General features: G+C 47.2%; 2 protein-coding genes across 2 annotated transcripts in view; both read left to right on the plus strand.

The window, feature by feature from the left end:
- Positions 1-689: 689 nt before the first annotated feature.
- znf653 (zinc finger protein 653) lies at positions 690-16,677 on the plus strand. Its single transcript, XM_039772571.1, has 10 exons — positions 690-1,026; positions 3,709-3,752; positions 4,609-4,890; positions 6,364-6,899; positions 8,521-8,701; positions 9,294-9,390; positions 9,518-9,629; positions 10,696-10,810; positions 12,902-13,001; positions 16,111-16,677. The coding sequence occupies exons 1-10, from the start codon at positions 695-697 to the stop codon at positions 16,286-16,288; spliced, it is 1,977 nt and encodes a 658-aa protein (XP_039628505.1). The 5' UTR covers positions 690-694; the 3' UTR covers positions 16,289-16,677.
- Positions 16,678-16,761: 84 nt separating this feature from the next.
- tspan35 (tetraspanin 35) overlaps positions 16,762-22,461 on the plus strand; it is a 30,672-nt gene continuing 24,972 nt past the window's right edge. Inside the window, exon 1 of the mRNA XM_039772591.1 lies at positions 16,762-20,798. The gene's annotated coding sequence lies outside the window, so the exon portion shown is untranslated. The remainder of the gene's footprint in view (positions 20,799-22,461) is intronic.

Here is a 22,461-nt window from a genome sequence, read left to right on the forward strand (position 1 = left end):
CACAGCACATTGGCCATCACAGATTTGGATGACATCACTGGCCACATCAGAGGTGCACAGTCTGTTAAATGAACGGAGGCTGCTGTGCCCTTTCTTTTCTGGTCCCTCAGTTACTAGACCAGTCCGGCCTGTCATCGATGAGCTGGCATTCCATATTCAAATGAGAAGCCTCAGAACCAGCCTGCCAGAGCCCCCATTGTGGCGTGGTGTGAGTAAGCAGTCTTTCTAAGGACAGCGAGGTAAATAAGAGGGCAATGAAATGGGCAAAAATCCATCGGGTCGGCACTAGGAAGCGCCACAGTAAGCACATATACACCAGTGGTAAGTTACAGGTCTTCAGCCTGCCATGTCCTTAATAACTGAAGAGCGCGTATAAAAGATCTGCTTAATTCAAAGAGAAACTGTACATCCAGGCTTTTGAAAACTTGTTTTTTTGTTTAAAGTGAAAATTCCTTCGATTTTTTAATCGTTATTTTGTGAGTTGCCACCTTTCATCGGTACAATGACATAAGGAAGGGCTCTACTTAGTTTTTACACCTTATATTGCTATTTTGCTTTAAGCGCGAGTCCGGTCATTTCGACGAACAGAGGCTTCTGTGTACCTCATATCCGGTGAGGTCAGCGCACTGGCTTCCGGGCGGATACGTCTCTGGAGCGTCGTTTCCGGTAAGGTCGACGTTGTTCTATTTTTATTATGCTTTCCCTCCCCTCTTTGAAGATGGCGGAGGTCGTCGTTGAGGAGGATGTAACGGCTGTAATAGCGAATAGAGAGCCGGGGCAGCCTGGGTTGGACTGCGGCTCCCTAAGGCGTTGTCGAGGTCGCCCTCGGCTCCCGGACTCGGACCGGGCAAGGCGCAGGCTGGAGTCTCGAAAGAAGTACGACGTGCGACGGGTGTACCTGGGTGAGTCGCACCGGCTGTGGAGCGAACTGCGGCGGCGGACCAGCCTGAGCGACGCCGGGCTGGCCGAGTACCTCGTTGAGCTGCACGCCAGATACGGCCAGACTTATCGGGACAAATACGGGAGGTGCGTTTTGTGGTGTGCGGTGGGGTCGAGGGCTGGGCCACGGCGCGGTCGGCACTCTAGCGTCCTTTTGCAAGTGGCGAGCGAGGTCGGGCTGCCAGGCATGTCCTGACCCTCGCGCTTGTTTGCCCCTTTGCCCCCGCTGCCAGTTTAGGTGACCTCGTCAGAGTTTGTCACCAGCAGCGGCTTGAGGTGCGTGCGGTGCTGTCCATGGTGACCGACCACCAAGTGAATACGCCGAGAAACAGAGAATCTGAATGAGCCTTGGGAATGGCCGCTGTTTATTTTACTTTTTAAACATAGGATGATTTTTGTGAGTCAAACGGTTTGCCATTAAAAGAATTTGAAAATGCTTCTCTGTGCCTTGCATGCCTACTGGGGGCTTTTGAGTGTGCTTTAAATTTTGCATGACTGTGACCAGTGATGTCTTGGCCTCAGCTGGCCTTTTATGACACTAAAATGGAAAAGGTGAGAGCCACGCATGAAGCTGACGAGGATGGACGAGCTTGTTGGTGCCGAGTGGCCTGTTGTCGTCACCGACTTGATAATGGGCGAGTGTGGAAAGCTCAGTTTGTTTTGCCGAGTATCTGATGTGTTGGGAGGCTGAGACCCCCGCTGACTGGGAGTCACTTTGGTGCCATTTCAGCGTTTCACCTTAAGACCTTCCCTAATTAAGGTGCCACATCAGATAAGAAGGTCGTCGAGTATTCTATCGTGGCTGAGTCTGTGGATGGGCTTGTGCTGCAGTTGAACTGATGTGGGGGTAGTTGTAGTGTTCTGTATCGTTAAAGGTGGGCATTGTGCCCATGTAGAGCGATACCCCAGAGGAAGACCGTGAACAAAGTCTGCATGTCATTTCCACAGGTACAGACCACAAAGATTATTCAGCTCACGTTATTTTCATATAGCACTCCAAGTACAAGCCTTAGAGTAGGAGTACTGTGTGGTTATTGTATTGTTTGACTTGTGCTCTCCCACCACCATTGTTTGAAACACATCTGCTGCCACTTTGCCATCTGTGAGGTCTCTCGTAATCCTGATTGTACCTCCTGGGTCTTTGTCACTTCTCTTATCCCCTTAAGAAGTCCGCCACAGATATTCCCTGGAGGATGTCGGTTAAGTGTTCCTCTGTGTTTCTAGACTTGAAGCAGGAAATGCAGAGCATTCTTAATGTTTGGTTAATTTAGGAGGAACTTCATTTGTCCCAAGAACCACCTCAAACATATTCAAGATGCACAAAAAAAAAACAAAAACCTTGTGACGGCCAAATAAATAAGCCGGCCGTCCCAGTGAGGCGCTATAAAGGCGTATTGCAGTGCTTATGAAGGAGCCCCTAATTAGGAGGGCTGATTAAAGGCTGTGTAGATTGACAGTGTCTGTGCCCAATTATAATTAATATCCCTTTTGGAAAATAGAAATACAATATGGGATTTTTTTCCTCTATTTTATAATTTTACTAATTTGCCCAGTTTAAAGTGTCCTTAGTGGTGTGGTGTTGAGGCATCGCCCGCTGCACGGCAGCACTTTATGGTAAGTGTTAATCTGTACATTAGGTACCCACATTAAATAAATGTAACAATGTACAGCCTTTAATTATAGTATTATAGACTGTTGTCCGTCCATCCATTTTCTAAACCTGCTTATCCAGGGCAGGATTGCAGAGAAGCTGGAGCCTACCCCAGCAAGAACTGGGTGCCATGCAGGAAGGTTGTAGGAGAAGCTGCCAGTCCATCACAGGGCCGATGCATTGACTCCACTATATGCTGGCTACTTTAAATGTGTAATCTCCTTCTTTGGGGTCCGCTTTTCTGTTCCCAGAAGGTTAGGCGAAGCTGCAGGCCTAGGTGGAGACCGTTAGCGAGGACGTGAGAACAGCAAGCCTCACCCTAAGGGTCTCCATGCACATTTTTTGCACCTGGACAGCTTGGGTGGTCTAGCTGAAGGCCTTAACACCAATTGTGTTGCGTATCGTTTGTCATTTAACAATCCCACTTATTTAATCGTATCGGCTGGTTTGGTTGCTGTAGATCGTCGCAGTCCACAGATGAAATCCTGACTGGTGTTCATTCTGTGTGTCTTGTTCTCCCTGTGACTGTGTCCCGGTTTTCTGGCTTTAGTGGTGTGCAGGTTCAGCTGTTTGATGGCTTGAACTCGAAGTGGGCCTGGTGTGTGCGCCCCAGTAACAGATAGGCTTGGCTCCGGTACCCATTGTTGTCAACGTGGGTTCCAGATTCATGCAAGCCCGTTTTGGAATAAGATGTTATGGAAAACGCCTGGGTAAATGATTCCGGTTAATGTTCAGAGTAGCAGTAAATGTTGGGGGAACAGAAGAAGAATGAAAAGATGGTGCAAATGCAAATATTGGGGAGGTTGAATGTCGGTTTTAGGTGCATTACAAAGCTCGTCAATGCCTCCATATTTGTATTAGTGTGTAAAACAAACCCACACACACTTAGTTAAGTAAAACAGCATCTCGGCACACTTCATGGGTATGGTAGATGTCTTTATGTGCTTCTTTGGATTATCGCTCATTGGGGTCACGTCGTGAGGCCTTTTACTACACGGCCCGTCCCCGTGGGCACAGGATAACGGATTTGAAAGTGTGTCTCATTTACCTGAAATCTGTTCTACGTTCATTTGCACTCTCAGGTTATGTGTTTCCAATCACTGTTTTCTTTCTTTCAGCAAGCTTTTGAACCAGGAGTCCTGCCAAGTAAAGCTGAAAAAGGGTGAGAGCTCCACTGACTTGAATACAGTAATCTGCTTAAAGCTTGTGTCCCTGGTGAACGTCGGCCTTACTTGACGTCAGGGAGGCGGTTAAGTACCACTGGGGTAGACTTTAATGGCTAAACTGTAAAGACTTCATTTTTACGTTGGTATCACACGACTGCATTTGTTTGAATTCAGTGCTGTCAGTGAGCCGAGTGGCTAGAGCTGGCATGGCGTCTGATCACTGCAAGTCTGTGTGCTCTATAAGCTGAAACACACAGTCGTTTCCTTGTGCCGGTAATTCAAGTATAGGACATTTCACACAGAAATACAGTTTTCTTGCTGATTTGTAATTATTTTCATTATACACCAGATGCCATTACTACTTAAATGAAATTCATTCCAGTTAATTTTTTAATGGTGTCCTGTCACCTTGTGCTTCACTGGCTTATTGTCCTGAGACGGGTAAATATAATTACAGATTTAAATAATTAAATTGTGAAAACACACACACTAATGCAAAGTAGCCTGGAACTGATTTAACATAAATGGTAACCCCCCATCAATCTTTATACTGTAAGTGAACTTATTGCCAGATATTTATTTGCTGCCACGATAAAAAAAAAAACAAACCCTTCCTGTGGTCTGGAAGGCCTTAAATGTGTTTAACTCAGCGTTGTCAGATGTTGCAGTTGTCCCCGCTTTTAGTTTTCGTGTGCAGCAGTAATTTGAGCCTCTGAACCACTCGTTTCATGAAGAGGTGGCAGAGCACCAGTAATGGCGGTCAGTGCAGCGGGTAACTCTCACAAAGCCATTGCCTGCTGCAGCTTTACTTGCTCTCCAGGGCTTTACACTCATCATTCCTGTTTGTTGCAGCAAAGAAGCACAACGTGAACTGCCTGCGGAGCTTGGTGAGCTGGTACCAGGAGCACAAGCAGACATGCAGCGAGGAGCCGCAGCTCAGACTTTTGGAGCCAATCTTTGGCTTCTCCACCACAGCGGTGTGGCAGTGCGAGAAGGGCCACAGCTACATGCAGCATCTGAGATCTCCTGAAAAAGACGCCACTGACTCTGAGAATGAGGCGGACATGGACGGCACCTCTGGCGAAAAGGCGCTGCAAGCGGAAAAGGGGAGGCCTCTGTGTGCAAAAAAACAAGGTAGGGTAGAAATGTTCCCCTAAATCGTTTGCTGCTGTCTGAAACAGGCCTGGTGGGCTGCAGTGGCTGCAGGTTTTCATTCTCACCTTTTTCCTAATTGATGACCGGTTTTCACTGCTAATTCATCCCTTTATTTCACTAGCCCTGTTTTTAAGGATTCGGGCTTCTGAATTGATTCGTTTCTTCATTAAATGGCAGCCAAACAGAAATGAGACGTGAAACGAGCCGACAGATGAGCAGCTAAACTGGGAACTCAAACTCCAGCCAATCTCTTAATCAGACGCAGTTTCTTGCTGTTAATTCAACCCGTTATTTCATTCCATGGCTTGTTGCTGCTCTCATTCTGCCACCGCAGACATTTCCCAAACTGCTGATTTTTCTGGTTTTTTTTTTTTAAGAACATCGTTAAACTTTTTTGGTTATCTGAGAGATGAACCTTAGTGAGTCCTTCACCTTTCTTTATTTTCAGATATTATGTGATGGGCACAGGTGAGCTGCTCACGTGGCGACTCATTTTATGTCTCCTTATCGTTTGGCTGCTAATTAAGGAAAAAGAAACAACTAAGAGGCCTGAGTTTATTAAAACTAAGGCATAAGAAGTTAATTAGCAGCAAAAAGTGGTCTCTAGTGAAGAAGACGGCCCCTGCGGACCTTCAGGACTGGAGGTTGACACTCGTGGTGCTTTGACTTTTTTGTTTTTTATGTCTAAAACAGCAGAGCTGCTAGACTTTGATTTTGATTCTAAAGCAGGAACTGTAAATAGAAATTATTAACTGTTTACTCCTAACATCCATGGAACAGCCGCTCGCCAGCAGTGCCCAGTTTTGTATACTGGATGGACAGACAGCAAGGCTGGTAATTAGCAGGCTTGTGATGATAGAATATTAAAATTCATTTGTTTTAAGTTCCTCTCTGTAGTGCGTTGCATTATTCTGTTTTTCTTTTCTGTGTGAATGTGACATTGAGTTGCCATATCTTCAGTCCGCCTGTTTAGTAGTTTGTGTTCTGCCACCTTTGACCCCCAAAGCAGCATGGACTCGTCTCTTTATGGCTTCTAAAAGATGTTGGATGCATTGTGTGCTTGTCTGTCGCAGCCGATTGCTCTCCAAGGGGAGAATTCTAAATTAACTTGTCAATCGGCCCCCACGTGCTGAAAGTTTGTGGTGTGGTGGAGTGTTTGATTTGAGTCTAATATCGGCCGCAGATGGTACAGCAAGGTTTGCCTTGGAGCTGAATGTGGCCCGAGCAGTTGTCATACCAATCAGAGTGTCTGTGGTGCTTGTGGTTCACTCCTCGGTTGTCACTGCTGCGCTGTTTGTTTGTAACCCAATTATTTGTTTTTGCCTTTTGATTAAAGTTGTATAATTGTTAATGCCGGCAAATAGTGTGCCGGGCTTTGAATCAAAAAATCCATTGTTGTGGCTAAATTGTTTGTGCCTTTTTGTTTTAATTCTGGCATGTGTGCACATGAAGAAAGTGTAGAGCACGTCAAGAACTCCAGTCAAGAATGTGGAACGTTTGAAGACATTAGAAAAATAATTATCACAGAAGAGACTGAAGAGCAGCAAATAACACTTCTTACCGCCCTCAATGGGCTCCCCAGTAACTGCCCCATGGACGACCAGCAAGTTAGTGCACAGAGACACACCGTTTGTGCAGAACATTGGCACACGGAGCTCACCGTCCCTAAGGAGGCCTCAGGAAAAAGCCTTGAAGATCCACCTCTGAAGCAGGAAAAGACGGGGAGCAGCGGCGAGTCGTTGGCTACAGCATCGGTAGCAGCAGATTTGGGATGTGTCGTACTGACAGCCAGCCAGAATTCGGGGAGTGTGGACGAGCAGCCGGTGCTAGAAGAGGCGACGCAGGAGTTCTCCTCTCTCGCTCCTCTGACCCCGCCGTCCTCCATGCAGTTGGCGGATCCTGCAGAGCTCTATGAGCCGCCAACTCTGAGGACAGTGGTGGCCAGCTGTCAGATTCCCGATGGCGAGGCTACAATCGATGGTTCTCAGGTACGAGACTGACTTTGCTTGATGATTAAAGAGGTAGACGGGCGTATTGTGTGATATGGGGGCAGCCTCGGCATTTTGTAGACCTTTGACCTTTGTCTACCATGCTGAATGAACATAAACGACATGGGGACATACAGCCCAAAGATTCTCTTTTGATTGAGTTCAATTGAGTACAATTTATTTTCCCAAGGTGGGCAAGTGTGGATTTGTATGTCAGGTGGCTCAGTGATGTGCTGACCTTGCACCCCGTCCTGTCCCCTGCCCAGCATTCTTTACAGCTGACACAGCATTGAACTGCCCAAGACTCTGTAATGGAAAATTTGGGTTTATAAAATCGAAATGCAAAGTTTTAGAATGCGGGTGTATCTGTGAAATAAATCTGATTTTCAGTAAGGTAGGGTATTCAGTCTTCATTTAATTTGGATTACTGGCACTCATTTATAAAATGTGCCAGCAGTTTCATCTGTAAAGTCAGTCAGTCATTGTCCACCCTGCTGTATCCTAACACAGGGTCACGTGTGGTGCTTGGTTCGGTCTGCCAAAGCCAATCCCAGCCAACACAGGGCGCAAGGCAGGAACAAATCCCGTACAGGCGCCAGCCCACCGCAGGGTACACACACACACACACTAGGGACATTTTTGGATCACCAATGCACCTAACCTGCATGTTTTTGGACTCTGGGAGGAAACCCACGCAGACACGGGGAGAACCTGCAAACCCAGGTCTCTTTACTGCGAGGTGGCACCGCCGCCGTGCTGCCCCATTTGTATAGTATTCAAATAGTATAGTATTTGGTGAATACAAGAACTGTGTAATTTTTTTACCGCGTAATGTCAGTGATCCCAATTTCAGTCTCCCAGGCTGTGAATTCTCTGGACCACAGCTGGGTCCCCCATCTCCAGACCCCTGCCTCCCCCAGAGAATAACACTATATGCTGTTAGTGCCCTGATTGGTATGCTGCAGTGCTACAGCTGTCACTTAATGAAAACAATGAGCAGCATCATTAGTGGGCGCCAGATGCCCACTATAGGGTTATACCACCAAACCCCAGCTAGATAAACAAGCAAACACCAAGCCTTTATTAATAAAATGTTCTGCCACACAAGAATGAAGCTCTGCAGAGCACCACAAGCATAAAAGAGTTGCCTAAAACCCGAGGCGATCCAAATGATTGAATTCCCAAATCAAAGCCCAAAGCACAGGAGTCAAAAATCTTTTAAAAAGGCACAGAGGAGCACAAGAACTCACCAAGCTCTCTGAGCACATTCAGAATAAACCAACAGGAACTGTGGGAAACCCTCCATATTTCTAGGGTGATTGGCAGGTGGTCCTGCCTCTTGGGGAACCACACACAAAACACAAGGGACATAAGACAGGCATGGACAACAAATCAGATAATAAGCAAAAGTAGCGTCAACATAGGCAAGGGGCCCAAGAAAGACAGGAACCCTGGCCAAAACACGTCCTGCTGTGCTAATTCACTGTTTCTGGGGGTACCACAAGTGCTTTTGCTGAGGGCATAGCTGGCAGGACTGACGTCAACCACTTGATCAAGTCTAAGAAAAATGGATTTTAAAGAGCCGCTTTTAAAATGTCTTGGCTTTTCCTGTGCTCATTAGGTCATCATCATCACAGAGTCCAGCTATGAGGCTTTGACATCGGAAGGCATCCATCTTAATGTCGAAGAAAACGTTTCAGAAGAAATGACGTGCACGGTCATCGAAGGGGTCTCGTACAATCAGGTCTGCGAAAGCGATGCCGATCCTTGTGAAAACATGGACTCCATTGGAAGCATAGGGGGTATTTTATAATTTTGCATTTTTAAAATCCACCCTCCCTACTGCAGAAGGCCATGTGTTGTTTGTCAAACGTTATGTCTTTGCAGCTTAATGATGGCTAAAAGTCCAACTACTGTTTCGACTGGTGTTAGCTTATCATATTGTGTGCTTTTCCCTCTCATTAATAATTGGAATACTTGCACTTTCTCCACTTTCTCATTTTCATTGCAATGTTGATGCAATCGGGAGGATCTTTGCACTTGTCCAGATCTGAGCATTGTAAACGTCTTAATGAAATAAGGACAGGCACGAGGATGATGTTCAGTTGAGCCTTGGAATATGAAGCACATTCAGAATGCTTTGTGTCGTGTGGCCCTTTGATTTCAGGCATACGAGGACCTCCACCTTGTGATGGGAGGACAACTTGGCCTGCTGCAGTGTCTGGTTGGTTTTTACCCCCAAACCCCCCAACTGAAGTACTAGCCTAGGTTTCCAAATATCAGGTTTAACTTTAGAATGTGCAACTTAAATGTTACATGCCTACTGTACAGAACAGAACAGATTTTTTTTTTCTTTTTTTTAATAAAATGCTTAATTTTCACTTTTCATTTTAGGAGTTGAAGACAAATCTCTTCAAGAAAATGCCGTTTTAACAGAGACCAGCATTCCAGAGGTTTTGTCACGGGCAAAGGCAAAAATCGGGTCTCAAAGGTGAAATGTTTTATTATTTATTTATTTCGACTCCCGGGCAATCCTTAATTCTGCATACCTGCCTCAGTAATTGTTTTCTTTTAGTCTTTAGGGTAAGCAGGTTAATGTTGCTGTCCTTTACTTTTAGATCAAAAAAAAGCAAAAGAGGTCCAGTAATCGAAGCTGACGGAATGCCAAAAATGTTTCACTGTCCTTATGAAGGCTGCAGTCTGGTGTACGTGTCGATCAGCAGCTTTCAGGTGAGTACGAGAAGCTTAGGAGTTGTGATGTCGACACTCGGATCTCGGCAGTCCTGTTTTTATTAAACTTCATTTGTTTTGTCTCATTTTACATTTAAACTTAATATTTCAGCTAAAAGACAAATCCCTCCCACTGCACATCCTCAGAAAACAGTCGATAAAAAGACAGAAACACTCGAGACTTTGGGATGAGCACTTTATGTTGACAGCTCATCACCATCCACGCAGTGCAAGTGCCTCTGGGCCCAGGACCGACTGGCTGGACACGCTCGCCTCTGGGGTCCCCACACTCTCTCTCTTTGGTTTCCACACTCTGTCTGGGGTCCTCACACTCCCCTTTGGTCCCCACTCTCTCTCTGGGGTCCTCACACTCCTCTTTGGTTTCCACTCTCTCTCTGGGGTCCTCACACTCCCCTTTGGTCCCCACTCTCTCTCTGGGGTCCCAACGCTCTTCTTGGTCTTTCCCAGTAGGCTTCAGAGTAAACAGTCTGAGTGTCCACAGCATATGAAATGTTAGCTCCACTTTATCACTTTCATCTTATTATGTGGACCTTTCGAGTTTCTGCTTTTGTGTCTAAAAATAAATTGTTTAAAATAAAAGCTTAACTGAATATTCTTCCGGCCCTTTAGAGATAATCTCCTTTCTTGCTGTTTGACTGCTTTGGTACATATAACAGCTAACATTACTTTAAATACTTTTTGTAATATGGTGGGATATTTTCGTATGTAAATTAAACCCCAGATCATTTCACATATTCATGTGTGCCTCGAATTAAAAGGCCTTGCATGTCTGTAAAGCTGTATACGTAAACCTCAAGTCCCAGTGATGTGCTGACTGCCATTCTTCAGGCAGAAGTGCGCCCTGAAATGAGCCACTAATGTGACACGGCATGTGACAGTCACCTCATACTGGCCCTTGTGTTTGCAGCCGAGTTGTTGGTTTCAGATTTCCGCCATTTCTTTTGCCTGTGCACTCCTGCCATGCCGGCTCCTTTATTACTGTTGTGCTGATTATGAAGTTGTTCAGCGTGGTGGTCTTATCTGCCCTCCTCTCCTCTTTTTTTAGAACCATATAAACCTTGTGCACAGAAAAGGAAGGACAAAGGTGTGTCCACAACCAGGCTGTGGGAAGAAGTTCTACCTGTCAAACCATCTCCATCGGCACATGATCATTCACTCAGGTATAATGAGAATCTTCACTTCAGTGAGTTGTTACTCCGTTGTGTTTTCCTTTCCTTTTTATTGTGTTCAGAGCACATTTGGCTCTTTGAGAATTACAGCGCCCTTTGTCCCATTCATCAGTTGTGGTTTTATCCTTCCATGCTTTTTAGGAACGTGGATATCCCACGTGGGGTCCAGAAATGCTAAGGCCCATCTGAGTAGCATTGCCACAGTTGAACATAACATTCATTTGTAAAGTGTGTGGACTGTGTGGTTGGTTTTCATTGAAAATCAAACCGCGAGACGTAATCAGTCAAGGAAGGTTACAAGGTAGCCGTGGTGTTGGCCGTTACTGAACAGATACGTCGGCTCTACCCCTTCAACTTGAGGAAAGGGACGTCTCTGTTGGGTCATCGAGGGAGATGACAGCACACTGGTCCAGAGTCCGTTTATTTCATTGTCTCTTGATTGGAATATTAAAAACCGTGTCAAACGTTCAGAATCCTCACATCCTGCAGTGTTGACTAAAACCAAAGCAGAAAGAAAGTCCACGTAGAAGTTTGTACCATTTTTTTTTTTTTTTTTTCCTCAGGTTTAAGAAGAATGAAAATGGCACACAGCTGGTGCTTTCTATCCTTAAGCTCTTCAAAAATAAATTAATTTTGCAAACAGTTCTGGCCAGCGTCACGCGGGTAGAGTTGCCTTTACAAAAGTAAATAAATAGTTTACAGTCCTTTCCATGAAAACCAGTAGGATCACACAGGGTAGCACATGGGACAGTGACATACAACGAGCGGCTGTGGCCTCAAAGTTAACCTCGAAACAGATTAACTGACGCTGCCATTCTCTGACTGGTAGAAGGCTAGATGGCGCTGTGCCCGGAGACCCCGGGTGTTCACTTTTAAAGTTACATAACTGGAATGGCCACCTCTGGTACAGGCCACATTGTGCTTTTGTTACTTGTTTTTGTTTGTGACAGGGTGGTTAGTGATGTCACCTCACAGCTGAAGAGCACTGGGGTGACGTCCTGACCCAGAGTTCTGTCTATGAGGAGCTCGCCTCGTCGTTCCCCATATGTGAGGCTGACTGGTTCAGCTGGCCCTTCGTGAGTTGAGTGCCCTGTGCTCAGCTGGTGCCACGTTTGGGGTTGGTTCTGCTATAGAACTGACGAGCCGATGTTTGGGTGGACACGAGGCCACAGACTAATGAACTGGTGTACTCCTGTGACAATGCCCTGCTCATTTAAAGTTGTTTGGCATGAATGTCACTCTTCTTATGAAGTCGGTAGACGGATTGGGAGAGCAAGGGGGGTTTGGGGGGTCATGAGGTCACTGGAAAGGGGTGTGTGGCGCTGCCGATGTCTATACAAAAGGACGAAGGCCTAAATGCTCCCTGATGGTTATGAGACATGGACGCTATCCAGTGACAAAGACTGGACTCCTTCATGTGTGTCTCATTAGAGGGTCCTTGGGTCCTGCTGGTTTGACTTTGTGTTGCTCATGGAGTCTCAAGTGGGGCACATGACCTGCACTTTGAGGGAGAGTCAGTTACGGCACTGCGGCCATGTGTCGCCATTACCCAAGGGTGATCCAGCTCGTAAGATCCTCATTGTTGGGGACCCGAGTGGTGGCTGGACCAGGCCAAGGGGTCGTACAAGTAACACCTGGCTGTGGCAGATAGAGGGGCATTTCCAGAAGCTGGGACAGGACCACATGTCTGCCTGGGGGGTTGCCAACCAGGATCCCGAGTTGTTTCGTCATGTAGTGGGTGCCACAATGAGCGGTACCAGTGCAGGCTCCCCGACTTGACTTGCCCTAAAGCTGTCTTCTAAATGTTTACTTTTTCCTTTTAATGTTGTGTATTATTTTCTTGTTGCAAGAGTTGTGCGTCGGGCACCGTTCCTCTTTTTTGTTTCAGCAGGCTGTTCAAATGGTGGTGACAGACTCCTTCAGGACCACAGAGACGGCCGACTGTCACTTTCATTTACTTTATTGCTTTGTTCGGTGAAACTTCTTCATTCCGTGCTTAGCCGTATGTTTTAATCCACCTCCTTCCACTGATTAAGTGTCTCGGGCCTGTCCAGAGTGTGATGCCATTGTTCTTTGTTTCAGGTGTTCGGGATTTTATCTGCGAAACATGTGGAAAGTCGTTTAAGAGGAAGAACCATCTGGAGGTCCACAGGCGAACGCATACAGGAGAGACTCCATTGCAGTAGGTATCTGCAGGACAGACAAAGGAGAGAACACGTGAAGCTCCCACACGTCCTTAGCCTTGATTTGCATTCCACCGTAGAACACAAGATAAAAAAAGGCTTTACAAGCCCTGCCAATTTCACATTGAGGCGCCACTCTTTTAACTGGCATTGTCAAGTAGTGACCTCCAGATCGATTTTCTGGTGCCACTTGTCTTTGTCACTTCTGACTGCAATGCCTGGTGTTTTAAACAAGAACATGACATGAGGATTGTAACGTCTTGCAGATGTCTTTTCTCAAGGTCACTTGTGAGATCAGGGTGTCTTACAGTTATCTGCATACATAATATATTTCTATACAGAAAAGAATCCCCCCCCCCTTCAAAATAGTCCCATTTTTTTTTCTTTACAGCCTTAAATAAAAACACACAAACCAATGTTTTTTCCAGCTTTACTTACTCAATGCCACCTCTGACATCCAAGTGAAAGACATCCCAGCTCCTCAGCGTTGCTCTTTTTGTTGCCTTTGTTGGTTTTCTCTCTAAACGGCTCACGGGGATTTGCACTCTCCGATGTTATCCGTGACTTTTCCACAGCTCCTTCATTCCATGTGCTTCCCAGTTTTGACCCCATACATCTGAATGGTTTGCTGGGCTGCACCTTTTTCTTTTCACAGCAAGTCCCCGTTTTATTTTGCCAACTTCAGACAGGAGCAGGCGCTGTGGTCTTTTGGCAGGCTCCCAAACTCTGCCAGGACATTCCTGTTGTTGGTTTGTTTTTTTTTGTTTTTTTTTTTTAAATTAGGCCCCGGGTCTCCAAATCATCCAGTCAGGTGAGTGCACAAACCTAAACGTGTGCCATGTAGTGTGCCCATGTACCCATTGTTAAGAGTGTTCAGGTCCTTCTGCACCGACACAAACCCCCCGTCTGACTTTGGTCACTTCACTGCCCTAAGGGGTCTTCTGCACCTTTTCATTCCTTAGCCACATTTTTAGCTTGCTGGAAAATGACGTGTATGTAACATGCCTTACAGAGAACATTTAGGTAGGCCTGACTTAGTCATTTGTTTTATTTTAAATTAGGGGGCTTTGCTCGCCAAAATCCCGAAGCCCACCCCCTACTGCCTCCTTCACGTCTCTGCCGCTCGCGTGTGTGGATTTCACTTTCACCAAACGCCAAATCTTTTAATTCTTGTGGATACGCCTCTTCATTGGGAGGAAACGCTACTTCTCCCTGATGGCAACACGAGTTAGATGATCTACAAGTCTCTGACTTAAACTTTAAAGCCAAACAAGATCTCCATACTTCTGTCATGTCACCGATGTCCATATATCTGATTTCTTTTAATTTTTTCCTTTTCGTCAAGATCGCATTGAATTTTGATTCTGTGTTTGGAATGACATCGTGACAACGCCTCGTGTAACTGCCGTGAGTGAATATCGTGTCATTCTCTCTACATGATCTGTGTCTGACAATAGCATTCACACTAACGACAAATGACTGAACTGTGTGTGTGGTTGTAAATGTTTTAGGTGTTGCTGGGACTTTTCCAAATCTCTTTGCCTAAAGTCTTGTTTCACAGGGCTTGAAATTTTCTCTTGCGTGTGTGGATTTCACTTTCACCAAACAACAAATCTTTAAATTCTCGCAGATAAGCCTCTTCATTGTGAAGAAACGCTACATTTCTCTGATGGCAACACGAATTAGACGATCTACAAGTCTCTGGCTTAAAGTTTAAATCCGGACACGCATTCGATCTCTTTTTCGCTGTTCTGTTATTTCACTGAGTAATAATTTCCGTTTGTTTGTGCTGATGCGATCTTTACTCTCCTTTTTTGAGACTTTTGAATTTTCATACTCGTGCTCTGCCTGTGTATCGCGCCAACGTTTTTGAATTCTTTACAACGTTCTACTTTGTCATCTACACTTTGTCTTTTATTTCCAACCCCATGTGGTTAAATCTCTTGTCACAAAGTCTTGTCTCGCGGGTCATAAGTGTCTCTCTGAGAGTCTCGTCTCCTTCTAAGATTTCTTTTTTTTTTTTTTTTAATAATTGAGATACAAGCTAAGCAGTTGTTTTTGACATAAATTAAAGAGTGGTGCGTAAATTAACAGGAAATAACTGTCTTTCTAGTTATGAAAAAGGAAGACCTGGCTGGCTTACATGGCACCTGTAGGCATAAATGGTCAGCAGTGCCCGTTTCATTTGAGTGTTGGCAAGCAGCTGCTCTTCTCAAAGCCACGTGTGGTAAAAGAACAAGGCAGCTGATTTCTGCAGGGCCAACACGCTGCTGTGCCAATGCCACCAGTGACAGTGCTGGCACACCAGATAGAAAGCTAATCACTTTAAATGTTGGCCTCTCATTTCCAAGTACGTCCCCAAAGTGATGTCTACTTGCTTTTCTTGACCTCTTCTGTAAGTCGCTTTGGAAAACCGCATCTACTAAGCGAGTCAACGAAAATGCAAGTAAGTGAATGAATACATGAATGAATGTTGCAGAAGGCCACGTAATCCTGCGTCCAGCTCCAGCCCGCTGTGTCCCTAAATCTGTATTGGCGAGCCCACCGTGTGCTCGATACTCATAGACGGGCAGCACTTACAGCTCTTCAGAGGCTCAATAAATCATATTTAATTATGACAAACCGCAACCCAAATACACACCAGAAAACGTCTTGAGTTGGTAAAGGGAGCGGTCCCAGTCAGGCACTATCCGGGGGTATTGCTGTTGGTATAAAGGACCCCCCAGTCACGTTTCTTGTCACACTTTAGCTCAATGACTGGTTGCCTGAAATTCCTTTGTGACTGAAGGGGGACGTGCAGAATTGTTCATAATGGCACTCTCCTCCTCTATAACCTCCAGGTGGTCCTCATAGTCAGCTTGTTGGCCCCACTTGAAGTGACTTTAGTGGCCAGTGGTGTTCTGTTTCCAGTCAGGACTGTTGTTGCTCACACCGTTCTTGAGCCTCACAAATGGTGGTCTGCCCAACAGGTTGTCCGTTATCGGGACCCCAAAGGCTCCCCCACCCGCATGTTCTTGAGTTTTTGTCATTAATGTAGGCATTGCATTTCAGGTAAGAGTTGTGTGCCATGTCGTGCTGTGGTTTAACAATCTCGTCTCATCCCAACAGGTGTGAGATCTGTGGGTACCAGTGTCGGCAGCGGGCATCCTTAAACTGGCATATGAAGAAGCACACACCTGAAGTTCAGTATAACTTTACATGTGAACACTGCGGCAAGAGGTTTGAGAAGCTGGAGAGCGTCAAGTTCCACAAGCTGAAGAGCCACCCGGAGATGCAGGTCTTGTGAGCGTTTTCTAAAGGACAGAGCGAGGCCTTGTGGCAGGCGGAAGGAAGCCAGCCCCCATCTGAATGGCACTGCCCAGTCTCTTAGCTGACTTGGCCAGCGAGGGTCTGCTGAAGCAGTTGCAGAGGACACTTTTGGGGGGGTACTGGGTTGCTTTTTCCTCCCTGCCGTGCCATACGCACTTTGAACGATTGTAGCTTTTACTTGTGATGGCCTCACAATTGTGTTGTGCCACACGGTGCTGTGCCGCCCTGGTCGGGTGGATGGAGGCGTAAAGTGCTGAATCATGTGCATCAAGTGAAAGGGTGAATTGTTTTCTTTCTGTTGATGTTGGCATCAGTGACAAGTTGTGAATTTTCTGCGGGCAGAATAAAGACAACAGCAAAGTGGAACTGCGTGTGCTCATCAGGACGTGCTAATTCAGTGAATGGATTTGTTTGGTTCTCTTCACCAGGTACGGTTTTGTGCCCCCTAATGTCTGCAGAGCTCCCTGGCAATGCTGGCTCGCTGGATTCTCTTGTGGAGAAGTTTGGGGTCTCGTTTGTTTTTCTTTTGCCTTTGCCAGCCAACACACAATCAATGATGGGTCCCTGGCATATGCCAGTGTGGGTCTGCCTTTCACTGGGAGGGTCTTCGTGGTCATGTACTGTAGCGGCTTCTTCTTTTAGTAACTGGGGAGACCACAGACTAGGAGGGGTTTGATTAGAATCATTCCATGTGGGCTGTGAGATGGCGTCGGCCCTCTGTTGGGACTCCATTGTGTTGCTTTGGCACTCCGTTTATTTGAAATGATCACCAAGCTGGTTAGCGGGTTGGGCTCCGTGGACCCTCACACCGTCCTGTTCATGGGTGGGGGCTTCTGTTGTTCTTGGAGTATCAGATGAACCCGAGGGGCTTCTGGTTTGATCACATGGGTGCACTAGACGTGCAGCTTTTTAAAATCCTGTGCCTGTTGATCTCGTGTTTATTATTTTTATTTTTTTGCCATTTTAACGAAGGCCTGGCTCACTGTTGCCGCTGGCCCTCAGTTTTCTTTTCAGTCTTGACTGACGAACTCGGCCCCCTTTCTGGGTGTTTTTTGAACATCACGTCTGTCACTTTGTTTGTCCAATATGTGAAGGTGTGCAGCGGGGGGCACAGATCCTCAAGACTTACGTGAAGTACGCTTACAAGCCCCCCAGTCTGCTCTGTGTCTGCAGGGTGTGTGTTTAGACAGTCCAGCCATCACTCCGGCCTGCCACTTCATGAAGAAACCAGAAGAAAGACAGTGGTGGGTGGCACCATTTGCAGGTGGCACTCGTAAGCAAAACTCGACACGCGAGGGGCACAGCAGCTGGTCACTCGGAGTACGTCTGAGCTTTAAGCTACGGTGGAAAAGGGAGAGCCCCCCGACTGGTGGGTCAGTCTACAACAAGTGAAGTGGGCACCTCGATGGGTAGTCGGTGGTGGTCTTCGTGTCACACGTGAGAAGGTCCATGCTCTTCCAGAGGCAGGTTTCAATGTTCTGCTCCCTGCGCAGTTTTATCTTCATCACCAGGCTGTGGTGGTCTGTAGTCCAGTCCTGTAGGTGGGCTTCATCACGGGTGGTGTTCAGTTAACTACCTCTGCCTGCTGGTGGGCACTGAGCTAAGTGTGGCCAGCGCCGTGTGTTGTTGAGGTGGCACATCTGCCCGTGTGTGGAGCTCAGGATGTCCAACGAGACCCCAGTCTGAGTCTACAATTGATCTGTCAGGTTTACTTTGTGCCAAATTGGTTTAATGGTCCGTAAACGAAGGGCGTCGCATTCTCTGCTTCAGGGGGCTCGGGATTGTAGGGTCTGGAGAGCAGGACCAGAGCCACCTTTGGATGACAGACCGGCTGTGCCTTGTTTGGCCCGGGGGGCCGTTCATCTTTATAAAATCTTAACAAGACGACGAGACGAGAGAGCCGCCTCAGTGAGGCCTGTTGACCCGCGCTGGCCCGCCTTGTGTCACACACGGGATGTGCAGCGTTGTGCACTGCGGCCCACCGTGGGGGTCTTCCTTCTCTGCCACCTTGAAGGAGTTCTCCATATCCGTGTTGTTTCTTCACAAACGCGGCTTATTTGCATTTGTCCTGTGAAATTGTGTGTTAAAGTTGACCATTTTGTCTAAATTTTAAAAAGTGCAGCACCAGCCCGGCCTTTTCCATTGAGCCCCATGAGGCTCGGATCATCTAAACGTTCACAGACAGGCCGAGTCGGAGGTCGAGTGTTGATCTGCGTCTTTGATGACACGCATTGTAAAGTACGGTTTGTGTTGTCTTTGAAGAGACTCAGCCGTCTTAAAAAGAAGAGCAGCTGCAGCAGGTGGTGTGTCCAGCAGGAGGCGCCCACTCCCTGTAGAGATGAACCCGTGACTACGCCTGTCAGTGGACGTCACGCCATGTGCTGTAATCTCCAGGCTGAAGAGGAGCCACACGTATTCGATAAGCCGAAGTGCCAGGTCTGGGTGGTACGTTGGTCGATGTGGGCTGTGCTCTTCTCGTCCTCCAGGCCCCAAGTCTCAATGATCCGCCCGTCCTGCTTCAGCTCTGGTCTTCCTCGCCGCGCTCCCTCAGCGTTGGTCTTCTCTGGCCGTGACCTTTCACCCCACCTCTCAGAAGACCAAATCCCAGTGAGCTGCTCCCACCGCCGCGTTGGTTTTGTTTTGATTCACACAAGCGAACAGAAAACGTGTTGTCACCTCGAGAAAAAGAGGACCGGGAATGTGCGATAAAACATACGGTGGAAATACGGAAGGCATTTATTCTTTTGTCAAAATTCATAAAGGACACTTTTCTAAGGTTTTGTGCGTTTATTTCCATTTGGAGCCCCGCGCCCCTTATGCTTCGTTGTGAACCACCAGGACTTAAAATTTAGAGAAAATGTTTACCTGTAAAACGCACTTTTGTGTGGCAAATGCATGAACACCGTATTTGTGAAGAAGTAACTTGCTGGCCAAGTCGGTGGGCAGCCCCCCCAAAAGAAGTGTACTGGTGACCAAAGCTGAGTCAACTCGGCCCTCTGTGTTAGAAGGCTCAGTCTATTGATGTGGACCCCCAAGTAGCGACGAGACACCACCCTAAGGTGCTTTACAAATCAGCAAGAATGTGCCAGCGCAGGGCACAAGGCAGGAACCGTCCCAGTCCATCGCAGGGCAGACTCGCACAAGGGCCAGTGCACCCACCTAATCTGCCTGGCCTTGGACCCCCGGGGGCTGCAAACTGGAAGCTCACATGGACGTGGGGAGGACCCCCCTTTGTGTGAGCCGCCCACCAAATGCAGCTCTCTGCCTCGTGCAGTTTGACCTCCATGTAGCCACTAGAGGGCAGCAGACCGTTGCAGTTTGCCTCATTGGCAGCTGAGATGGCTTCTCATTGGCGAAGTGGGGGCTCCCGAGATGAAAGCAGACATGGAGACCCTCGGCCCCCACTGTATGCACATCCATTGACTTGTCCAGGAGATGTAAGGACGAGGATGGAAGCAGGCGAAGGTCCCACTGCTCAGTGTGTGTGACTTGACCTGAACTCTCGTCAGTGCTTTCTGACTCCTTTTGCTCTGCACAGCTGAAGTGCCAGGATGTGATGCAGCAGCGAGTGGACGGCACAGGGCGCCTGTAGAAGTTGGTCAGTGCAGTTGCAGACATGCAGAACCCTTAAGGAGGTTAGGACATCGATGAGCCACCTTAACGTTTGAAAAGCTGAAAGCTGCCAACCTTCTCCAGTGAAGATGGACCTCACAGCTCCTTGGCTTTGCTAGCATTCATGAACAGTTTCCATCCTGGCAGCTCCTCTCTGAGAGCTGCCCGCTTGGTGCTGATCCAGACCCACTAAACTGTCTTGACAATTGCTGTGGAGGAGGTGATGCCACCCAGATCTACCCACTTGGAGTTCCAAAATCCATTTACAGTGGGTGGCACCGATTCTAGGAGGTTGGCAACTTTCTTTTGTCTTTAGGCAGGACGGTGGCAGAGGAGGTTTTATTGTGCAGGTGTGCCAAGTGAGGTGGGGGTCCAACTTGCACCAGTTGTAAAGACTGGTCAGAACAAGCCCAGTTAGAAATGATTAAAACATGGTTGGGGATACACAGAGTGGTGACTGGGCCAGAAACTGAACCCAAGAAGCAGGCGTCCTGACAGTGCAGGGCAAGAGGACAGAGTGGCGCCCGGCTGGACATCTGGACTTTGTCATTCTGCTGCAATTAAATCACTAATGAAATGCAGACTTGCGCCAGTGTCATGGCGCTGGGCATGGTGGGCTCCTCCTGGAGGTTCATCTTCATTTGGCCACATTCTACTTTCACTGATCCTCCTTCCTTTCACAACTCCATTCTTCACAGGGCGTCTGCTAGTTGTTTTGTGCTTCTTCTGCTGTGCCAGGCGTGACGCGTGAGCCCCCCGAGAGCTCCTCCCTGCACACGAGTTTAGGCCCCACCCCGCCTACCAGGCTTGGCTTCCCACCTGCGCCAGTTAGACTTCAGTGAGCACAGCACAGGGCACAGCAGGAGGAGACTCAGGTAAGTGGGGCTGTGTGGGCACCTTATCCGGTGAGCGCAGGACTTGAGGCTTCTGGGCACTGCCCTCTCCTTCGGTGCCAAGGTACTGTAAACGTGTCATAATTCAGAGCCGAGAAAAATGTTTAAAAAATGCTGGAGCTTCAGTGATGCGCTTGGCTGCCTTGGCTTTATGGAGCACCTCGGGACTTGGGAGTGAAGAATGTGTGGAGTCGTCTTCAACAAACAAGCGCCATGGCCAGGAGATCAGCCGGTGCCCTCTTCCAAAGTCCATCGGTGATGGGGGCTTCTAGAGTGGGTGTCACGTGGCAGGTTAAAATTTGAACATTAGTTAAGGAGCAATGGAGGAGCCTCAAGGCTGTAGAGGACTTCAGATCCGCAGTTTTAACCCTGGTCAGTGTTTTTATTAAATATAGCGCCTTGCACTGTGAGTTACTGCAGAAGGCACTGGCAGAGTGAATTGACCAGCAGCACGTCCTGGGTGGCATTGAGTTCAGTCAGTCTGGTAATGTTATACAGTAAGTTGATTTGTATTATATAGTGCCTTTTCACTGAACATTGCATGGCATGACTTACTTCATATAGCGCCTTTTAGCGTGACTTTTACTTGTTCTGACGAGTCTTCACTTCAGGTGGTGCCTCTTAGAGTGACTGGCACTTCAACAAGCACAGCAAAGCACTTGGAGTGCAGGTCAGTTTAATCAGCCTTTACTTTATATAGTGCCTTTCACAGAAAGTCCATTAATCTTTGACTTCAGAAAGCCTCACCCAGTCACAGTGAGTCTGTTTAATTAGTCTTTATTTTATATAGTGCCTTTCACATTAAGTTCTGCAGAGCAAATAGAAATATTAAAGTGGAGTCCACCAGTTTGTCTGTGCTTTACAGAGCGCCTTTCATATTTACGTCAGTCTGTCTTATATAGCGCCTTACACAGCTGCCGGCCTCATTGACTTTGATAGTTCATTACCAGACAAAGCCTCAGAGGATCGGCCCATTAATTAGCCTCTATGTGGTGCCTTTCATACTTCTCACAAAACAGGTACCCCGTTAATCTTTATTTAATATAGCGCCTTTCAAAGCAGTCAGCCTGTCCGTGTCGGCTGTGTTGAGTTTCAGAGGAGTTAGAAATCCAGCCTTGCCTAAAGAAGATCCCATCTCTGTTTGATATGGTGCCTTTCATGGTTGGCCCAAGATGCCAGTGCAGCATTAGCTACGCTTTACATAATATAGTGCCCCCCAAAGTCAGCCTGTTGCTCTTTATTTTTATATACGGCAGCACCGTTCATACCGACTTCTTCAGAAACTTCCATGAAGCTGGCGATTATTTATACCATTTCTTGTATTAGGAATTTCTGATATTTCGTATACCCCTGGGGGCGCCAGATGAAGGGCCCATCAGAGTGGGATCCGTCAGTCCTTCCATACCTGTCATAGTCGGCCCAAGAGGCTTTTGCAGGATTGCATTCTTTAGGTGGTCTTTATATAATAGAGGTGGTCTCCATTTGTATCTAGTGCCTTTCCTATTGACGTACCTCCAAAGACCCCACAGAGTTAGAAATTCTGCTTAAAACCTCAGTCAGTCTTATTTTATGGAGCACATTATGGAGGGCTGGGACTTCTCCTGTCTAGATGACCACCGCTGGACAGTGGGCTCGAGGGTGGGGG

This window comes from Polypterus senegalus, chromosome 12 (assembly GCF_016835505.1).
Source record: "Polypterus senegalus isolate Bchr_013 chromosome 12, ASM1683550v1, whole genome shotgun sequence".
Lineage (NCBI taxonomy): Eukaryota > Metazoa > Chordata > Cladistia > Polypteriformes > Polypteridae > Polypterus > Polypterus senegalus.

Excerpts from the sequence above, each read along its gene's own strand:
- znf653 (XM_039772571.1), top strand. The coding sequence starts at position 695 with ATGCTTTCCCTCCCCTCTTTGAAGATGGCGGAGGTCGTCGTTGAGGAG. Across the intron at positions 3,753-4,608 it reads CCAAGTAAAGCTGAAAAAGG|CAAAGAAGCACAACGTGAAC; the intron begins GTGAGAGCTCCA and ends TGTTTGTTGCAG. Across the intron at positions 9,391-9,517 it reads GCAAAAATCGGGTCTCAAAG|ATCAAAAAAAAGCAAAAGAG; the intron begins GTGAAATGTTTT and ends CTTTACTTTTAG.